Here is a 21,153-nt window from a genome sequence, read left to right on the forward strand (position 1 = left end):
GCCGAATATGAGTCTAGCTGCAGTGTTCTGAGCTGTCTGAAAGTTTCTTGATTATTTGCTCTTTGCAGCCAGCGTAGAGTGCATTGCAGTAATCTAGATGACTGAGTATCATTGATTGTACCATGCTGCGGAAGACGGTCCTTGGGAAGAAAGGTCTTACTCTTTTTAATTTCCACATTGATTGGAACATCATCTTGTTTTCAAAAGGACAATTCCCCACAGATAAAGTAACACTTCACTCACCCCAATCCCTAAAACACAACCAGCAAGATCAGCGACATCACAAACTACAGACCGGTGGCTTTAATACCACTACTGACCAAAACAATGGAGGGCCTATTGGCACAGCCACTAATGGAAAACTTGACACAATTCTCAATCATGTTTCAAACCACAACACACCGCTGAGATGGTCACACCCACCCTGATAACGAAGTTCAGAAGCTCAATATACCAAGGACATAATAGATTACTATTACAATTCGACATGTCAAGCACATTTGACCCAGTTGACCACACAACACTAATGACCCTACTAGACAACATGGGAATACACGGAGCAGTGGCAGCATGGTTCAATGGATTCCTGAGAACTAGATCCTACATTGTAAAGATGTGAAACCAGATATCAGCTTCCTGGACCCCTAAATGCAGGGTACCACAGGGATCCCCAATATAACCAATACTGTTCAATGTAATGATGGCACCACTCGGCAAAAAATTGGAGGCAATCGGCTTCAACCCATTCATATACACAAATAAGGTCACCATATACATACCATTCAAAACAAAATCACAAATACTAGACAAAAATCAAGACAGGCCTGGACCTTATGGAAAACTGGGCAACCACTTTCAAACTCAAACTAAACAGAGACAAAACCAAATTCTTGGTTCTATCCAGCCCGCCAAAATTTCACAAACAACAACCAAACATACCAAATCGAAACAACTGAAAATACTGAGAATTAATCTAGATAAACATATCAATGGAGAATCAAATATCAGCAGTAACATCAAAATGCTTCAGAACACTTTGGAAAGCCAAAAAGGATAAGAGACTATTTTCCTAAACAATCATTCTGATAATGGTACAATCGACGATACTATCACAACTAGACTACTGTAATGCAGCGTACATAGGATGCAAGGAAAGCACACTAAAATCATTACAAACCATCCAAAACACAGCAGCAAGACTGATTTTCAAAAAGTCAAAATATGAAAGAGCTACCCCATTACTCGAATCACTAAACTGGCTCCCAATCAAAGCAAGACTAATCTTCAAAGCTAGCACCTCATTTCAAGATATTATTCGGAATGGCACCAGTATACATGAAAGACATGACAGAGCTATCACCAAGAAATGCAAGCCCAGAAACCAGAAGCTACCTACTTCTTCACCTACCCAACTGCAGAAACATTTCATTCATTTTGAACGAGACCTTAACACAAGCTACGTTATATTCCGAAATCATCCTCTTATTTGCTGGTGCCAAGGGTTGGATGTTTCAGATGTACTCAGCAGAGAAGAAAACTGTTTTTGGAGATGAACAAAAAACTTTGGATGTGGGAGGATCTTTTCTACTGGCCTATCCGTGCAAATGTATAATTCGCTAGGTTCAACAAAATATGTTTTCTTTTCGCCTGACCATTGAAAGTCTTTCTAGATTCTAAAAGCTTATAAATGTATGAGTATGGGAGCTGCATGAAGCCTTACTTGGTTATGAATATGTTAGGATCTTCTCTATATTTGAGACCACCCCCCCTTCTTTCTAATTTGTGGTCTAAGGAAGCAGATTAACTCAATATCTTTGAATGTTAGAATAATAAGGGTATATATTACTTTGTGCTAATTCTCTTCGTTTGGAAGTAATTACTTGTCATTATACTCAAAATTTGTAAATAAAAAATTTAAAAAAAGTGACTTACAATTACAGTGAGATTTTTGAAAAATGTTTTACAGTTGTGCCTTAAAAGAGGTCATTTGTGGCTGGTGTATTTACAGTGGGGGAATAAGTATTTGATCCCTTGCTGATTTTGTAAGTTTGCCCACTGACAAAGACATGAGCAGACCATAATTGAAGGGTAGGTTATGGTAACAGTGAGAGATAGCACATCACAAATTAAATCCGGAAAATCACATTGTGGAAAGTATATGAATTTATTTGCATTCTGCAGAGGGAAATAAGTATTTGATCCCTCTGGCAAACAAGACCTAATACTTGGTGGCAAAACCCTTGTTGGCAAGCACAGCGGTCAGACGTCTTCTGTAGTTGATGATGAGGTTTGCACACATGTCAGGAGGAATTTTGGTCCACTCCTCTTTGCAGATCATCTCTAAATCATTAAGAGTTCTGGGCTGTCGCTTGGCAACTCGCAGCTTCAGCTCCCCTCCATAAGTTTTCAATGGGATTAAGGTCTGGTGACTGGCTAGGCCACTCCATGACCCTAATGTGCTTCTTCCTGAGCCACTCCTTTGTTGCCTTGGCTGTATGTTTTGGGTCATGTCGTGCTGGAAGACCCAGCCACGACCCATTTTTAAGGCCCTGGCGGGAGGGAAGGAGGTTGTCACTCAGGAATTGTACGGTACATGGCCCCATCCATTCTCCCATTGATGCGGTGAAGTAGTCCTGTGCCCTTAGCAGAGAAACACCCCCAAAACATAACATTTCCACCTCCATGCTTGACAGTGGGGACCGGGTTCCTTTGGGTCCATAGGCAGCATTTCTCTTCCTCCAAACACGGCGAGTTGAGTTCATGCCAAAGAGCTCAATTTTTGTCTCATCTGACCACAGCACCTTCTCCCAATCACTCCTCGGCATCATCCAGGTGTTCACTGGCAAACTTCAGACGGCCGTCACATGTGCCTTCCGGAGCAGGGGACCTTGCGGGCACTGCAGGATTGCAATCGTTATGTCGTAATGTGTTTACCATGGTTTTCGTGGTGACAGTGGTCCCAGCTGCCTTGAGATCATTGACAAGTTCCCCCCTTGTAGTTGTAGGCTGATTCTAACCTTCCTCATGATCAAGGATACCCCACGAGGTGAGATTTTGCGTGGAGCCCCAGATCTTTGTCGATTGACAGTCATTTGTACTTCTTCCATTTTCTTACTATGGCACCAACAGTTGTCTCCTTCTCGCCCAGCGTCTTACTGATGATTTTGTAGCCCATTCCAGCCTTGTGCAGGTGTATGATCTTGTCCCTGACATCCTTAGACAGCTCCTTGCTCTTGGCCATTTTGTAGAGGTTAGAGTCTGACTGATTCACTGAGTCTGTGGACAGGTGTCTTTCATACAGGTGACCATTGCCGACAGCTGTCTGTCATGCAGGTAACGAGTTGATTTGGAGCATCTACCTGGTCTGTAGGGGCCAGATCTCTTACTGGTTGGTGGGGGATCAAATACTTATTTCCCTCTGCAGAATGCAAATAAATTCATATACTTTCCACAATGTGATTTCCGGATTTAATTTGTGATGTGCTATCTCTCACTGTTACCAATAACTACCCTTCAATTATGGGCTGCTCATTGTCTTTGTCAGTGGGCAAACTTAAAAAATCAGCAAGGGATCAAATACTTATTTCCCCCACTGTATCTGTAGAATATTAGAAGAAGTATATTTTTCAGTTCTTTTCTGAATTCAAGATAAGTTATGCTTCTTATGGCTTTTGGTATTGAGTTCCACCATCTTGATTCTAGGTAGTTGAATCCTGCTGTGTAGATGGTTCTAAACGTTATTAACAATGTCAATCTCTGTGTAGTAACATCCAATGTTTTGTTCTAATATTTCCGAAATATTCGCCAAATCCAAACTTTTATGTCCAGCATCTTCTGGTTCACCTGAAGCCTTTTGTTTCTTCTGGGGTAAATAAAAAATTTTATTTATGGGGGAAAAGCATCTCGAGGCAACTTTAATATCTCCACAGAGTATCTTTTAAACATGTCCAATGGTGAAACCCCAGAAAGTTTTGGAAAATTCAAACCCTTAAATTTAAGCGTCTGTTGTAGTTCTCTATTGCTCAATTTTGTTATGTATGAAAAGTTTATCTTTTGCAACAGACGCTTTAAATTCGGGAAATTGTTCTGATTCTTGCTGTAAACCTTTTACTTTATCTGAAAGTTCAGTTTGGATCCTTTCCACTGAACCTTGCAATTCCCCCACTTTCTTAGTTAAGACAATGACCTCACCTCAAGACTCCTGTAAGGATACCTTCATTTTCTTTAGAACCTGCCATATCGTCTCCAGATTCACCTCCGTCGTTCTTCCAATGTTCCCCACCAAATCTGGGGGCTCTTGCTCCAGAAGCTTCCGTTGCAGTTCGAGGTCCCGCTCGGAGTTCTCGCTCCTCACACTTCCGGTGGTGCTCAACTCTCCCTCTCTCTCTGCAAATGCTACTGGAGGCAGAGGAATTTTGGAAGCTGGGGTAGGGGATAACGATGTTTCGTTGGCCCGTAGAGAGTCCTCTTCTCCAGGTCTCTCTAGCGCGGTCCTGTCCCCCTCGTCCCGAGTTGGGAGCTTCCGGCGAGGTATCGCTCCAAGGTCGACTGGAGCGGGGCTCGAGGATGAGGCAGGCGGGATTCCCACCCTCGTCGCGCCTTTTCTCTTTGTATGCGGCATTTCAGGTAACTTGAAAGAAGAAAAAATAAATTGTAGCTACAAAGAGGCCCCGAAGATCTGGGAGCGTTTCACCAAACCGCCGATTGCATTGCCATCTTGCCACGCCCCCCCTGTCCCAATTGTAAGTCACTTTGAACCAAAACTTGTTTTGGATAATAGTGGGATACAAGAATGCATAAATAAATAAAAATACATAAAATAGTGTTTGCTATTGTTTTGGACAAACCATATGGCAGCAAGCTCTGCCCACTGCCTTCAGCCCAGATAATGGGCCAGATAGACTTATGCTGTCTCTCATCATTAAAACTCCTTGGTCTCAAACCACAGTACCAGTACCTGAAAAAAACAGCACGCTCCCTTGAACATTCATTCCCCTAAAAAGAACTGCAACATGAGACACTCACTCCCAAAAAAGGTATAAATTAACCTAAACGATTTCCAGCCAATTTAAAATAAAAACTTCAGACTCCATACTACCTCACACCATCCACAGCCCCGACCTTCTCTCATATACTAACCACCAACATCAATACTTTTCTTACCACCTTTTCCATCCCCTCCCCATTCCTCAGGCAGTCATACAGTAACAAGTAGATGATGGCAGATAAAGAACTGTATGGTCCATCCAGTCTGCCCAACAAGATAAACTTTTATCAGATCAATCTTTATTGTCTTCAGATTGTTCTCTTCTTGCAAAAGGTTTATCCTTTATCCCAGCTTTTGGCTCTGATGATTTTCAATGTCCGAAGATTTAGAACGTTTTGTTTGATATCTACAATTAAAGATCTTGTTGATAAGAAGAATTTGGATTATGATAAATCTAGTGTTCATCCCAAGTCCACCCTGGATGTCCCCCATTCCTTTGGATCCTATCATGAAGATCTTTAAAGAAGTGGTATCTCGAAAAGTGAAAACCAAATGTGCCACACGTCATTTTGGTGATAATTTGAATAAAGATGAGAGGAAATCATTGGCTTCATTTCAGCAAAATAAAGAAAGTGGACATCAAAAGAGCGGACAAAGAGGGTGTGGTAATTGTGCAAAATCGAGAAGAAATTCAATCACAGCTTTGTCAAGATAAGGTATATCAAAATTAGATTGTAGCCTTACACTACTCTTAAAAGATGTTACACTGAAAAGTGTAAAAGAAGGATTATTAACAACTAAGGAATTTAGATTTTTGAATGAGAAGTTTCCAAGAGTTCCTGTATTATATACCTTAAGTGCACAAAGATCCAGTAAAACCTCCTGGACGTCCAATTCTGTCTTCAAATGGCTCTGTTTTGGAGCCTTTGAGTATGTTTGTTATTTTTTGAAAATCAACTTCTCACAAAATTATTTTTGAAGCCTTTAGCTTCTTTGAGCTGGTCATATTTACAGGACACCAAACATTTTTTGGTTTGTTACAACAGCTGATAATGCAGAATTTTGTTGGTAACTATGGACATAAAATTTCTTTACACTTCCATACCACAAAGAGAAGCACTACAAGTAGTGCATTCAGCGTTGGAAGACAGAACGAGACTGTTTGAAGTACCCTCAGATTTTTTATTACAATTAACCAAAAATAGCTTTTTACAAGGAAATGTTTTTTATGTTTCAAGGAACGTATTTTCTCCCGTTAACGGGAGTTGCAATGGGAGCAACGTTCACTCCTACTACAGCAAAATTGTTTGTGGCGGACTTTGAGGAAAAATGGTTATGTCGATCATCTTTTTTTGGAAAAGAATTATTGATGATATTTTTTTGATATGGATGAAGACACTTTGTGAAATTTTGTAGATTGGTTGAATGGCTGTGATCCAGCCATACAATTTACTCATGATAGTTCTAAGGCAGTGATTCCCAAACCTGGTCCTGGAGGCACCCCAGCCAGTCAGATTTTCAGGATATCTGCAATAAATATTCATGAGAGATATTTGCATGCACTGCCTCCACTGCATGTAAATCTCTGTCATGAATATTTATTGTGGATATCCTGAAAACCTGACTGGCTGGGGTGCCTCCAGGACCAGGTTTGGGAACCACTGTTCTAAGGTGAATATTCACTTTTTGGATGTGGATGTGTTTGGGAAAGATGGTCAGCTCCACACCAAAATTTAAAAAAAAAAAAAAAATCTACAGATAGACACACTCTTCTCCAATATGGAAGTTGTCATCCTCAACTTTTGAAGAACAGCTTACCGTATTCCCAGTTCTTAAAATTCTGTAGGGTTTGCGAAGATGAACAAGATTTTAAGATTCAAACAAAAAAACAAGGTCCCTAGTGCAAAGGGGTTATCCATCATCTGTTGTTAAGAAAGCATATTTGCGAGCTAATAACAGAGATCTGTCGTTAAAAGAGGTACCCAAGTCATTGAGTGATGAAGATTCAATAGAGACTTTTGTTTTACGGTATATGAGGGGGGATGCGGAAGTGGCAAAAATTATCAAGAAAAATTGAGATACCATGTAGACACATCACTTGTTTCAACAGTTTACAACAGCCTTCTCAAGGGGGCGTAATTTGAAAGATTTGTTATGTCCAGCTGACTTACCCTCTTCGGAGGTCAGGAATATCTGAAGAAATGAAGGGACATTTTAAATGTGGACAATGTAGCACTTGCATTATTACTTTGGAATGTTCAGAATTTATCACTCCCATTGATTCAAAGTTTATCTGACACCTACCACTACTTGTGAGTCTAGAAATGTAATCTATGTGTTGAAGTGCCCTTGCAATAAGTTGTACGTGGGGAAGACCACAAGAAAATAAGACACTAGAATGATTGAACATAAATCATGTATTACGAGGAAGAAAGCTGAAGCACCATTGGTATCACATTGCAACAAGAATTGGACATAACTACACTGAGTTAGGCTGCTTTGTATTGGAGAAGTTACAGTTCTACCCTCGCAGGGGCAATTTAGATTGTTTACTGACACAGTGGGAGCAGTGGTGGATTTACCGTTTGCAAACTATTGAGCCAAAGGGTTTGAATATATCCACAGAATGGAATGTGTTTTTGTGAAGATTTTCCCCTTTGGGCTTCCGTAGCAGGTTCAACCTGTTCTGATTCTGTTAAATCCTGGGCACCATTTGAAGAAAATATGCCGAACGATGTCAGTTTAAGCATGACAAGTAAGATACTTTCCAAGTTCTGGCTGGGCTTTTGGCTTTAAAATTGATTTTGCTTTTCATATGGCATGGGGCATGTTGAACAGCGCAATTCCCTTGATAAAGCAGGAGGGTGAAACGGGTCCCCATTGGGAGTGCTGGAACGAAGTTAAGTACCTCATGAATGTTTGAGTATTTTAATTGTAAAACTGAAAATTATATAAAAAATGCAAGCATGAAACGAACACAAGCAATACAGAGGTTTTTTCTGACCTATGATTAAGTCGCTGCCCATTAGTGCTAAATTGTCTGTGCTTCAGCACTGTGCACTAGGGGCTTCTGAGGTCTTTTCCTCCTAGTTTTGTTTTGTTTTTGCTTTTTTAATTATCACATAAGTACTACATAAGTACGAGAACAAGATTATTTCTTAGAGATACCTTATATATTCATGACCTTGATTGTTCTTGCGATTTTCAGGGGTACAGACCGTAGAAATCTTCCCAGCACTGGCTTGCTTCCCAATTACCAGTGTTGCCACTCAATCTCCGCTACACTACTGTGGATCCATTCCTTCTAAACATTCCTTTGTGTTATTCCATGCAGTTCTGAATGCCATTACCGTTTTCATCTCCACCACCTCCCGCAGGAGAGCATTCCAAGTATATACCACCCTCTCCTTGAAAAAATACTTCCTGACATTATTCCTGAGTCTGCTCTCCTTCAACCTCAATATCACGTCCTCTAGTTCTACCACCTTCCTGTCTCCAGAAAAGGTTTGTTTGCAGATTAATACCTTTCAAATATTCCTTCAGCTACCTCAGTGTCCCAGGCTCAAACTTAAAGAGGATAAACTAGTTCCCTGACAATAAATGCCCCTTCAATATTTCTTCATCCAAACCTCCTTCGCCCCCCTCCCCTATAGACCTTTATTTATTCTCATTCCTCTTTGTCCTTTAATTAAAATATAATTTCCTTGATCCCTTGACTTATCCAGTTTGTAAAATGGATGTTCATGCTGGACATTTCCCAGCCTATAGACATCCATCTCAAATATTTTTTGAACAGAAACTCTTGATATACTTCCTTGTCAAAAAGCACCGTGAAATGGAAATCCATTTGAAACGTGCTGACTTTGACATCATTTTGAAAAGACCCCTCTATATGTCTCAGCTGTAAACTTGCTACAAAAAAATTTCTTCATTTACATTGCAGCCCGGGTACAAAATAGTTTTTTTTCTCAGCAGTTTCTATGAGTGATTGGCCACAATTCTCAAAGGACTTCACTTAGGGCTTCTTCTGCCCCAGCGCCTCCATCACAGATGCCTAAGAACTCTGCTGTCAGCCCTCACATACAGAAACTATCAGTTCCCCAAGGTGTGCTCCATACAAAAAGAAAAAAAAGGATTGGGTTCATACTAAGTACTCTTATAGTACATGGACAAGCGCCTCGCACCTGCTCAGACATAGGTTTGCCTTCCAGCAAAACTCAGCATTGAAATTGCTGCCTATGCACTTATAAGTGAAGAAGTGAAATACAGTTTTTTCAAATAATTCATGGTGTTCATATACTTCTACAATCTACACATCCCACAGCAGCTATTGGCACACAAATTATGCTGTCATGGCACCCTTAAAATGCCCAGGTACAGTCACATTCTTCACATCACGTCAAGCAAGATGTAGGATGAAAAATGAAGGAAAATAGCAGGATAAAAACAGCACTCAATAGGTGCTGCAACACAAAAATCCAAAGCCTATAACTTGGCGTCATGTTAGAACATACAGCTCAGCCACCATGACATCTTTTTAACAGCCCAATAAATGGCAATATAACCTATAGAGAGTCCAGCTTATATACTTCATTTATTACAACTCTTCTTTTTTTTCTAAGTTGCAAACTAATTTCTCTACTGTGACTGCATCATAAGATTTCAGAATTTACAATACATGACATACAGAAAAATGCTGACTTTTAAATTAAAACAAGGCATAAGCTGGCATTATGGCTCTGTAGCAGTGCGATGTAATGCACAGTATATAGTCCCTGGTTTCAGTAAAGTTCACTCTTGGGTTGGTTAGGATGTTGCGGAAAATGTACAGTATTTACATTCTCCAAGGGGGGAGGGGTGCAAGTCATGGTCATTGTAAGATAGTAGAACTTAGTGGCAGTGGCTAGATTCAGGGCCCATCCAGGATTGCCACTGCAATGACCAGACTATGCAAATTGCCAGGAGTTCAGGGTACATACAATATACTGGGAAAAATTCCTCAGGTAGCACGTCAGCTCCGTTCTGATTGAAGGCCCTAATCAGGACAATGAAACTGCCAGGGATAAATAGGTAGAGATAGATATAAATATACTCAAGTACTACAAAGTTTTTAAATAGAAAAACAATGGCCTTACCTTGTGTCTGTCTCGTGTTTACTATACTGTCAGCTTTGTGCCTTTTCTAAAGTAAAAAATACAAACATTTAATTAATCTCTGTTCACCTAGCACAACAGCTTAACACTTTTCACAGAACAGACACAAATTGTCTACCACTATAAAAAAGCTATATGCATTTTTTTTACCTAAATATTAATTGCAAACTCAACACCTAGGCATGAACATAAAGCCACTGAAAGAAATACAGGGCTCACAACCAGTTATGAACATCATCCAGCTGTAGGTTCCAGATTACTGAACCCCTTCTTTCCCTCCTCACAAGTCAAAAATATCTAATATCAGCCATCTAACATCAAAACACTGGAGAAAAAACTAAAAGCTAAAATGATTTAGACTTTACTGCTTGAGTATCTGATACACCACCCTTCATCTTATCCTCTAAATCAGTGGTTTTCAATACTCTGTTCTCAGGATACACTCACTAATCAGGTTTTTAGGAAAACCTTCATGAGTATGCACGAGAGCTATGCATTCAATGTAGGCAGTGCATGCAAATCTATTTCATGCATATTCATTCTGTCTCTCTGTATCAGGTGTTCAGTGCTGCGTGCGTCTGGTAGCGCTATACAAATGCTAATAATAATAATAATTCCGGAAACTCAACTAGGTGGATGTGTCCCAAGGATCGTGATAAAATCTAGGGATGCATTTCGAGTAAATTTTTAATCGTGATTAATCACGCATTTAACAGTGTGGCATTTAACCCTCCATTGCCCAGAGTCACAAGGAACTGCAGAAGGTACAAAACTAAACAAAACAACATACTGTTAATCGCACAATCATGATTACAAATTTTAATCAAAATGCAGCCCTGAATAAAGAAGTAATGGAAAGATAAGAAATACTAGATACAAACTGAAAAACTGCAAATTAAGGAATCAAAAGCAGCATGCAGAATAGCGATACACAGCCTTACATTTTCACAGCCTACTTCAGAAATGCAGCACTAAAACCTCTGTCTTAAATAAACATACAAAAATTCCTCATCTCAGCTAACATGATAAAAGTGAATTGACAAGATCATCTCCAAGAAGTACTCTTCTTTCAGGACCAGCGAAGGGACTGAGGCACCCAGAGCCAATTTTGGCATCAGCTCCCCCCCCCCCCCCAAACACACACAATCGGTTCTCTTCCCTTCCCACTCTCTCCCCCTGTCTACAATTTATCTTCCCTCTCTCGCAAGTCCCCCCACCCCCACCTCCACACACGTGTATCTTCAAAACAGACAGCAATTCACACACATTGCCTGCAGGCCAGCCCCAGAGTCGTCCATCTGCCACATACAGGGGTTAACATTGTTTCGGGTTTATCCGGATATTTCCTCTTTTGAGGGCACTGCGGGGCAGTGAGCAGGTGATCTTCAGGGTGCCCTCCCCTCACGTACCTTATTGTGCCTGGTGGTCTAGTGGCCTCTCCGGGGAAGGATAGAACCCTCATTCTTTACTACCCAGCACTGCAGCTGACTGCTCGCTGCCAGCGCCGCAAGACTTCAACCGGAAAAGCAAAGATACTTACCTGTAGCAGGTATTCTCCGAGGACAGGAGGCTGATTGTTCTCACATGTGGGTTGACGTCCACGTCGGCCCAGAAATCGGCATTTTGCAGCAAAATACACAAGAGTTTTGCTAGAGTCTTCTAGCGCGAGAGCCGCGTGCACCGCGCATGCGTGGACGACTTCGCCACGCCGTAGCGTGAACGTGCTTCTTCGGTTAATCAAATGCATAGAAACAAACAACTCCAAAGGGGGAGGGGGTGGGTTTGTGAGACCAATCGGCCTGCTGCCCTCGGAGATACCTGCTACAGGGTAAGTATCTTCGCTTTCTCTGAGGACAAGCAGGCTGCTTGTACTCACATGTGGGATATCCCTAGCACCCAGGCTCACTCAAAACAATGAACATTGATCAATTGGGCCTCGCAACGGCGAGGACATAAGATGATTGACCTGAAACCATAAACAACTAACAGAGTGGAGCCTGGAACAGAACAAAAATGGGTCTAGGGGGGGGTGGAGTGGATTCTAACCCTGAACAGATTCTGCAGCACTAACTGCCCAAACCGACTGTTGCGTCGGTATCATGCTGAAGGCAGTAGTGAGATGTGAATGTGTGAACTGACCACTACGTTAGAGCCTTGCAAATCTCCTCAATGGAGGCTGACTAAGTGAGCCACTTACACAGCCAAGGCTCTAACATTATGAGCCATGACATGACCCTCTAAAGACAGCCCAGCTTGGGCATAAGTGAAGGAAATGCAATCTGCTAGCCAATTTGAGATTGTGCGTTTTCCGATGGCAACTCCCCTCCTGTTAGGATCGAAAGAAACAAACAACTGGTAGGCTGTCTGAAGGGGCTTCGTCCGCTCCACGTAAAAGGTCAATGCTCTCTTGCAGTCCAAGGTATGCAAACTGCTTTTGCCAGGGCGGGGATGAGGACAGGGAAAGAATGTTGGAAAGAAAACTGACTGATTCAGATGGAACTCCGACACCACCTTCGGCAGGAACTTAGGGTGCGTGCGGAACGACTACTCTGTTGTGATGAAACCTGATATAAGGTGCAAGCACTACCAAGACCTGAAGCTCACTGACCCAACAAGATGAAGTAACGGCCACCAAGAAAATGACCTTCCTGGTCAAGTACTTCAGATGGCAGGAATTCAGTGGCTCAACAGGAGCTTTCATCAGCTGGGTGAGAACGACGTTGAGATCCCATGACACTGGTGGAAGTTTGACAGGGGGCTTTGACAAAAGCAAACCTCTCATGAAAAGAACAACTAAAGGCTGTCCTGAGATAGGCTTACCCTCTACACAGCGATGATAAGCACTAATCACACTAAGGTGAACTCTTACGGAGTTGGTCTTGAGACCAGACTCTGACAAACGTAGAAGGTATTCAAGCAGGGTCTGTGTAGGACAAGAAAGAGGATCTAGGGCCTTGCTGTCACACCAGACAGCAAACCTCCTCCATTTGAAAGAGTAACACCTCTTCGTGGAATCTTTCCTGGAAGCAAGCAAGACTCAGGAGACACCCTCAGAAAAATCCAAGGAGGCGAATTCTAAGATCTCAACACCCAGGCCGTGAGAGCTAGTGACTGGAGGTTGGATGCAGAAGCGACCCCATCGTTCTGGGTGATGAGGGTTGGAAAACACTCCAATCTCCATGATTTCTCAAAGGACAACGCCAGAAGAGGAGGGAACCAAATCTGACGCAGCCATAAGGGCGCAATCAGAATCATGGTTCCACAGTCTTGCTTGAGTTCAGCAAAGTCTTCTCTACTAGAGGTATGGGAGGATACGCATACAGAAGGCCTGTTCCCCAATGGAGGAGAAAGGCATCTGACACTAGTCTGTCGTGGGCCTGAAGCCTGGAACAGAACTGAGAGACATTGTGATTGATCTGAGTGGCAAAAAGATCCACCGAGGGGTGCCCCACGCTCAGAAGATCTTGCGGATTACTCTCATATTCAGTGACCACTCGTGAGGTTGCACTACCCTGTTCAGGTCTGTTGGCCAGACTGTTTACAACCTGCCAGAGAATGCGGAAGTCCACCAATGAAGAGAATTCCGGAAGTTGGTGGACAATTGGATCCCATCCTCTAGATCTCCCGCTGCTTGATACCACTGAGAGGTCAGGGTCCATTGAGCTGATCTCATGTGCAGGCGTGCCATGGGAGTTACATGAACTGTGGAGGCCATGTGCCCCAGAAGTCTTAACATCTGCCGAGCTGTGATCTGTTGAGGTGCTCGTACTAAGGACACTAGGGACAGGAGGTTGTCCGCCCTTGCCTCGGGAAGATAAGCACAAGCTGTCTTTGTATTCAACAGAGCTCCAATGAATTCCAATTTCTGAACTGAGGTGAGATGGGACTTGGAATAATTTATCACGAACCCCAGAAGTTCTAGCACCTGAATAGTCATCCGCATGGACTGCTGAGCGCTTGCCTTCGAGGTGCTCTTCACCAGCCAATTGTCGAGCTAAGGGAACACATGCACTCCCAGTCTGCGTAGCGACGCTGCAACTACTGCCAGACACTTTGTGAACACCCTGGGCGCAGATGCCAGACTAAAGGGCAGTACACAGCACTGAAAGTGCTGCGTTCCCAGCCGAAATCGCAGATAGTTCCAGTGAGCTGGAAGTATCGGGACATTTATGTAAGCATCCTTTAAGTTCAGAGAACATAGCCAATCGTTCTCTTGAATCATGGGAAGAAGGGTGCCCATGGAAACCATCCTGAACTTTTCTCGAACTAAAAATTTGTTCAGGCCCCTTAAGTCTAGGATGTGACGCATCCCCCCCCCCCCCCCCCCCTGTTTTCTTATGCACAAGGAAATACCTGGAATAGAATCCCAGCCCTTCTTCCCCTGGTGGAACAGGCTCGACCGCACTGGCCTGCAGAAGGGCGGAGAGTTCCTCTGCAAGTACCTGCTTGTGCTGGGAACTGTAATAATGAGCTCCCATTGGGCAATTTGGAGGTTTGGATTCCAGATTAGGGTATATCCTAACCAGACTATTTGAAGAACCCACCGATCAGAGGTCATGAGAGGCCACCTTTGGTGAAAAAAACATCAACCTCCCCCCTACCGGCAAGTCGTCCGGAACGGACACTTTTACTGAGGCTGTACTGAACTGGAGCCAGTCAAAAGCCCGTCCCTTACTTTTGCTGGGGAGCAGAATGGGCCTTAGTCGCACGCTGTTGATGAGAACGAGCGCGCTGGGCCTGAGCCTGGACAGGCTGCCCAGAAGCAGGAGTGTACCTACGCCTACAATAGGTATAGGGGGCATTCCTCCTCCCGCCAAAATACTTCCTAGATGAGGAGGCAGTAGCAGAAGGCACCCAGTGGGAGAGAGAATCCATAGCATCATTATGCTTCTTGATTTGATCAACTAGATCCTCTACTTTTTCACCAAAAAAGATTGTCACCCCCGGCAAGGGACACCCGCCATCCGCTGCTAGACAGAATGATCCAGGTCAGAGACAGGCAGCCATGAGAGTCTGCGCATCACTATACCTTGAGCCTCGATCCTGGATGTCACGTCAAAAGTGTCAAAGTACCCCCTGGCCAGGAACTTGCGACACGCCTCCTGCTGCCTGACCACCTGGCAAAAGGCTCAGCCAGCTCCGTAGGGAGTACATCAACCAAGCTGGACAGTTGACATATCGAGTCCCACAAGTGTACTGGATCTTGCAGTGAGCATAGCGGCCTGATATGTCTTCCTCCCAAAATAATCAAGAGTCCTAGCTTCTCTGGCTGGGGGCGCAGAAGCATAGTCTCTAGTACTCCTGGCTCTCTTGAGGTCGGAATTCACCACCATGGAATTGTGGGGTAACTGGGACCTCATCAACCCAGGTTCACCGTGAATCCGACACTGGGATTCAGCTTTTTTTGGGACCTTGGGGCCAGACAGAGGGGCTGACCAGTTTCACATAAAGACTTCCTTCAGTACCTTATGCAGAGAAACTGTCACAGCCTCTTTAGGTGGAGAAGAATAATCCAAGACCTCAAGCATCTCAGTCCTGGGCTCATCCTGAACCTCCACAGGGAAGGGAATAGCCATAGCCATTTCCCGGACAAAAGAGGAAAAGAACAGACTCTCCGGTGGAGATAGTCTCCTTTCTAGCGGAGGGGAAAGATCAGAGGGAATCCCAAAGGATTCATCAGAATAGAAGTACCTGGGATCCTCATCTGACTCCCACAGACGCTCCTGCTCAGTGTCGGATAAAACCCGAGTTAAGGTGCTTCAACACTGGACCTGCCTAGACACCGAGGAACGATGTCCATTCTATGGTGATGTCGATGCCCGGTCCAACTGTGGTGAAGCTCCCTCCACCGACGTCGAAGAGGAGTCGACCTGGGTGGCAACCGACGTCGATGCCGCAGGCAGCATTGCGGTCGGGGAGCTCACCACAGGCAAAGGACCAGACACCGCTGCAGCAGCAAGTACAGAAGGCGCAAGCACCCCCAACACCGAAGCTGACTGTCGTAGCAGTCCCTCCATAAGCTCTGGAAACAAGGCCCGGATGCACTCGTCAAGAGCCATCGGAGAAGGCTGCGGGGTCGGTGGGACAGGTGGTGTCAGAATCCATGGAGGCTCGGGAGCAGGTACTGGGCTGCTAGGAGACTGCAAGCAGCATGTGTGAGTCACTGCCACTGATCTCTACAAAAGAACGTACGAAGGCAGATGCTGGACTGTGGATGTCAGACTGCTGGCAGGACTGGAGGGAATTTGTTATTTTGGTGCCCTTTATCATCAGCACCCTGAAATGGCCCTGTCTTCCTTACTGAAAGAGAAATATATTGTTTCTAACATTCCAATCCATAATCCTTTCTTAACAATAGCTGCATATTACAGACATATTTACATTTTCAAATGCTTTAATAAACCATAAAGGCAAGGCTAAAACAATATGTTTGCAACCAGATTCCCATTTGTTTTTCTATTTGTTTTGTGCTTGGCACGCTTGTGTTCTTCTAAAACTCTGTTTTCTAGTCACTTTTTCTTCTTTCCTCCAAGACAGATAAAACAGGAGAGATGTTGGCATACAAGAAATTCAATTGGAAAGTTCCACATCAGGGACCAAAGATCAAATGTCCTGATCTTTCTTGCAAATAAAGAACATACATAAATTAGGGCAATTTTTACTTTCACTCTAAATTACTTAATGAAATTAGTTATTTTAAATGTATTACCTTATCATATATTTCTCACCTTACCCACCCCACCCTCTTCCTGTGAGACTATCATTGGAATGCTTTGATGTTTTACTTATATATACTTTTATTAATATTTGCTTATTTCTGATCTGAAGAAGGGTTACCTTCGAAACGTATTTAGTCAAAAAAAAGGTATCATCTTATTTTCTTTTCTCTGTTTTGTTTTACTTCTATTTATTACCTTTAAAAGTGGACTAACACGACTACCACATCACTCTTACCAAACCGGAAATCAAATGTTTCCATTAATCTACACGGCAAGAACAGCATGGGCATGCAATACAAGCATCCCTTTATTACCAGATCAGTTTAAATGTAATAAAACTCACTCACTCATGCTGAGACCACCAACTCATCTCAAATAAACCAAGGATTAGTCAGGTGTTAACAACTTTCTGAGAATCCAACTACATTCCATAAAAACTAGTTGACATTTTGTATCCCTAGGACAGTGACACAAATTAGACATCAGGTTCACACATCCTCCCTTCCACCACAGCCAGTTTGGTTTTCAGGATCTCTACTGAATACTGAATGATGTATTGCCCCTAAAGTATACAAATATAATGGGTTTGTTACTTTTTAAAAGTACTTAAGTAAAAATTAAAAGTACTGGCTTCAAAAGTAGTGAAGTAAAATTAGAACATCTTACCCAAAAAAATGACTCATTCCTAGAAAAACAAAACACACTCCGAACACTGCAGAGGACATCTGAATACCACTAAGCTTGTTTGGTTCCATGCTTTCTATACAGGATTCCTCTGTGTTTATCCCACATACTTTTGCTTTCTGTTACAATTTTCAACTCTACCACTTCCCGCATATGTTGTGGTCCACGATTAATCTACATAAAACTGATCCCTCATTCATAAAATCTGGTAAATGGTTTGTACCAGGTGATACATGCATGAGAGGAGATTTGGGTGGCAAATAAAAAGAGCAAGGAAGGGGTGGGGAGGCTAGATTAATTGTGGTGTATGCACTGTGTACCCTGCCCACATTGTGATTTTTTTTAATTAGTGATTTATTTTGTTCTGTGAATGTACAGAATCTCCTATCACATGAATGATCAAACATGCAGGTTATTCAAAATGGCAAATTGTCCAATTAACTTAATTACTGTCTTTTTCTTTCATTCTTGGGTTTCCATTGTTTACTTTTGTCTTATTTTTTTTGTTTGAACATGTTAGAAAACACAGCACAGGAAAGCAAACATTGCCCTCCTTCCCCATTTATCTCTGAGAAACAAGGTCAGCTAGGACAGTTCATAAAATACATAAGAAATATTATATCTCACCATACACTTACATAGAAATTTAAGAAAAAATGTGACACCAAATTGCAATGTACTAAGCCTCATTAACATAAACTGCCTACGTTTTTTCTGTGTATCCTTAGCCATGTCAGGAAAGTTAAAATACTCAGACTAAGGAATAGACTCATAAGTCATAAATTCTACCTTTTCATAGCATTTTCAAGATTCTCAGTTTTCCCACACAGAAACATGTTATCTTGCAGACAAAAAAAAATCCTGGGCTCCCTTTACTTTTTCCATCTTACCATGAAAACAATTCACCCCTCTGGATAAGATCTCTACTTGAGATTTACAAATTTTCCAGGGAACAAAGCTGAATGGATAGAGACTGCCCAAGACTTAACAGAACCTTCCAAATTTATTTTAGCAAAAAAGAATTTTGTTTAAGATACTGAAAGATCCATGGCTGTTCTAAGAACGCCTGCTTTGGCAAAACCATTGCCAAACCCGCTGATTGACTCAACCTAGATTCGTCTGACGTTTGAGCTCTTCCATGAGCCAGATTCCTTCTTTCCCCCTCTGTAATTGAACACTAACCATAAACTCCAATCTACTCTCCCTCTCAGGTGTACCTTACAGCCCTGGTGGTCTAGTGGTGAGTTGGGACAGGACTGACCCTCCTAGGCTCCTGCCCATGTGGTCTCTGTACCAAAAATGGATGCCACGAGTTCCCACAGCAAGCTCATAAGACTGCTGTAGAAACTTGCAGGAGCCATTTTCAGTACAGAGACCTCATGGCAGGCGTATAGAAAGGTTGCTCCTGCCCCGGCTCACCACTGGACCACCAGGGCTGTAAGGTAGGCCCAAGGAAGGTGATGCAATTGCTTTCTTGGGGAAGGGGAAGGTATTTGGATGCAATGCAGCTTTCTTCAGCTGCCAAAGAAGAATCTGTAAAAAGCAAAAGAATAAACAAAGCTCGAGTCACACAAGACTAAAGGTCTCAATCTAACCTCCTTGCATGAGACAAATAGCAAGAGAGGTGGGATTAAACAGCCATGGTCCCTATTTTCTCTGAATCACACAGGTTTCCACAGATGAACAGAGCAAAGGTATCCAAACAGAACAAAAGTATCCAAATAGGCGAGGTATGGTCTTCCTTGGAGCAGGAAGCAGCATGAAAGGCGGCTGAGTGCTGCTGTGTGGCTTCAGGTAGCAATGGCAGTAATTGCACACAGATTACTGAAGTGGATCAGATTGCAGTGGATGGTGAGTGTTCATTTGCAGAAGGGGGAAAGGAAGACTCTGGCTCACGGAAGAGCGCCAATATCAGATGAATCTAGGTAGAGTCAACCAGCAGGTTTGGCAATGGTTTCGCCAAAGCAGATGTCTTAGAACAGCCATAGACACTTCTGGGTAGGGAAGGAATGGTGGGTGCTAGGAGGGTGATGTCAGACGCATAAGAACATAAGAACCAATGATCCATATAGCCCAGTATCATGCTTCCAACAGTGGCCAATCCAGGTCACAAGTTCCTGGTAGAAACCCAATTAGTAGCAACATTCCATGCTACCAATCCCGGGGCAAGCAGCGGCTTTCCCCAAGTCATCTCAATAATAGACTATGGACTTTTCATCTAGGAACTCATCCAAACTTTTTTAAATCCAGATACGCTAACTGCTGTTACCACATCCTGGCAGCAAGTTCCAGAACTAAACTATTCTTTGGGTAAAAAAAACTATTTCCTCCTATTTGTTTTAAAAATATTTTCATGTAATTACATTCAGTGTCCCCTGGTCTTTGTACTTTTTGAAAGAGTGAAGAATCGATTCACTTTTACCCATTCTACACAACTCAGGATTTTATAGACCGCAATCATATCCCCCCTCCCCCCGCCGTCTTGTTTTCTAAGCTGAAGAGCCCTAACTTCTTTAGCCTTTCCTCATATGGGAGGCGTTCCATCCCCTTTTTCATTTTGGTCGCTCTTCTTCGAACCTTTTCTAATTCTAATAAAGTTTTTTTTTAGATACATCAACCAGAATTAAATGCAAAACTCAAAGTGGAAAGTCATGGGATAGGAGGTAGTGTTCTATTGTGGATTTAAAAAAGATTAAAGGATAGAAAACAGAGTAGGGTTAAATGGTCAGTATTCTCAATGGAGAACGGTAAATAGTGGAGTTCTGCAGGGGTCTGGAAGTAACCAGTGAGGTAATTACAATATCTGCATGTTATACTACTATCATGTTTTATCATTATTATGTTGCCCAAGATCCTTCTGTAACACTAATGTTTATTTTCTAATATATTTCCACCATTCATGATGTATTGTAAGCCACATTGTGCCTGCAAAGAGGTGGGAAAATGTGGGATACAAATGCAATAAATAAATAAATTATTTTTGCTGACGACACAAAGTTATTCAAAGTTGTTAAATCACAAGAGGACTGTGAAAAATTACAAGAGGACCTTACAAGACTGGTTGGGCAATATAAGATTGGACCCATGGGAAGGGGAACCTACCATTTAAACTATGCTTCAACTCAAACTTCAGATTATACGTTATATTTTGCACGTGGAGGCGTTACTTTTGAGGCCCGAGATTCTGCCACAGATAACCACCTCTGCCATATCTCTTTCCAAGGAGAGTTGTGGGTTGGAGATTGTGAATAGTATCAAACAGCATTTTACATTCTCTACTTCCTATTGTAATTCCCCTGATCCCCCTATTCAATTAAGATCTGTCTTTATAGCATGGTACTGTAGAAGTTGCTTGGTGATTGTATGTAAAATGCATAAAGATAACTTAGCTGATATAGTAAAGAATCACTTATAGGAGTATGTTCTGCATTACAGTGACTGCAGAAATATATACATGGGTCTTAACATAATAGGGGTATAAGCACTGGGGAGTAGAGGATAACATGGGGACAAAGTTTGTTCCCATCCATGCCCCATCCCTGTGGACTCTATCCCCATCTGCAAAAGCCTCAAAACTTATAATTTTATATTTAAATATATTTTATTAAAG

The 21,153-nt window shown here is 42.5% G+C and overlaps 1 protein-coding gene across 1 annotated transcript in view; it reads right to left on the minus strand.

Moving 5' to 3' along the window:
* The window catches only part of ATP8A1 (ATPase phospholipid transporting 8A1), a 649,985-nt gene that overhangs the window by 533,119 nt on the left and 95,713 nt on the right, over positions 1 to 21,153 (minus strand). Inside the window, 1 exon segment of the mRNA XM_030191344.1 lies at positions 10,123 to 10,168. Coding sequence (XP_030047204.1) covers positions 10,123 to 10,168 — 46 coding nt within the window.

Source organism: Microcaecilia unicolor, chromosome 2, assembly GCF_901765095.1.
Source record: "Microcaecilia unicolor chromosome 2, aMicUni1.1, whole genome shotgun sequence".
NCBI classification, from domain to species: domain Eukaryota; kingdom Metazoa; phylum Chordata; class Amphibia; order Gymnophiona; family Siphonopidae; genus Microcaecilia; species Microcaecilia unicolor.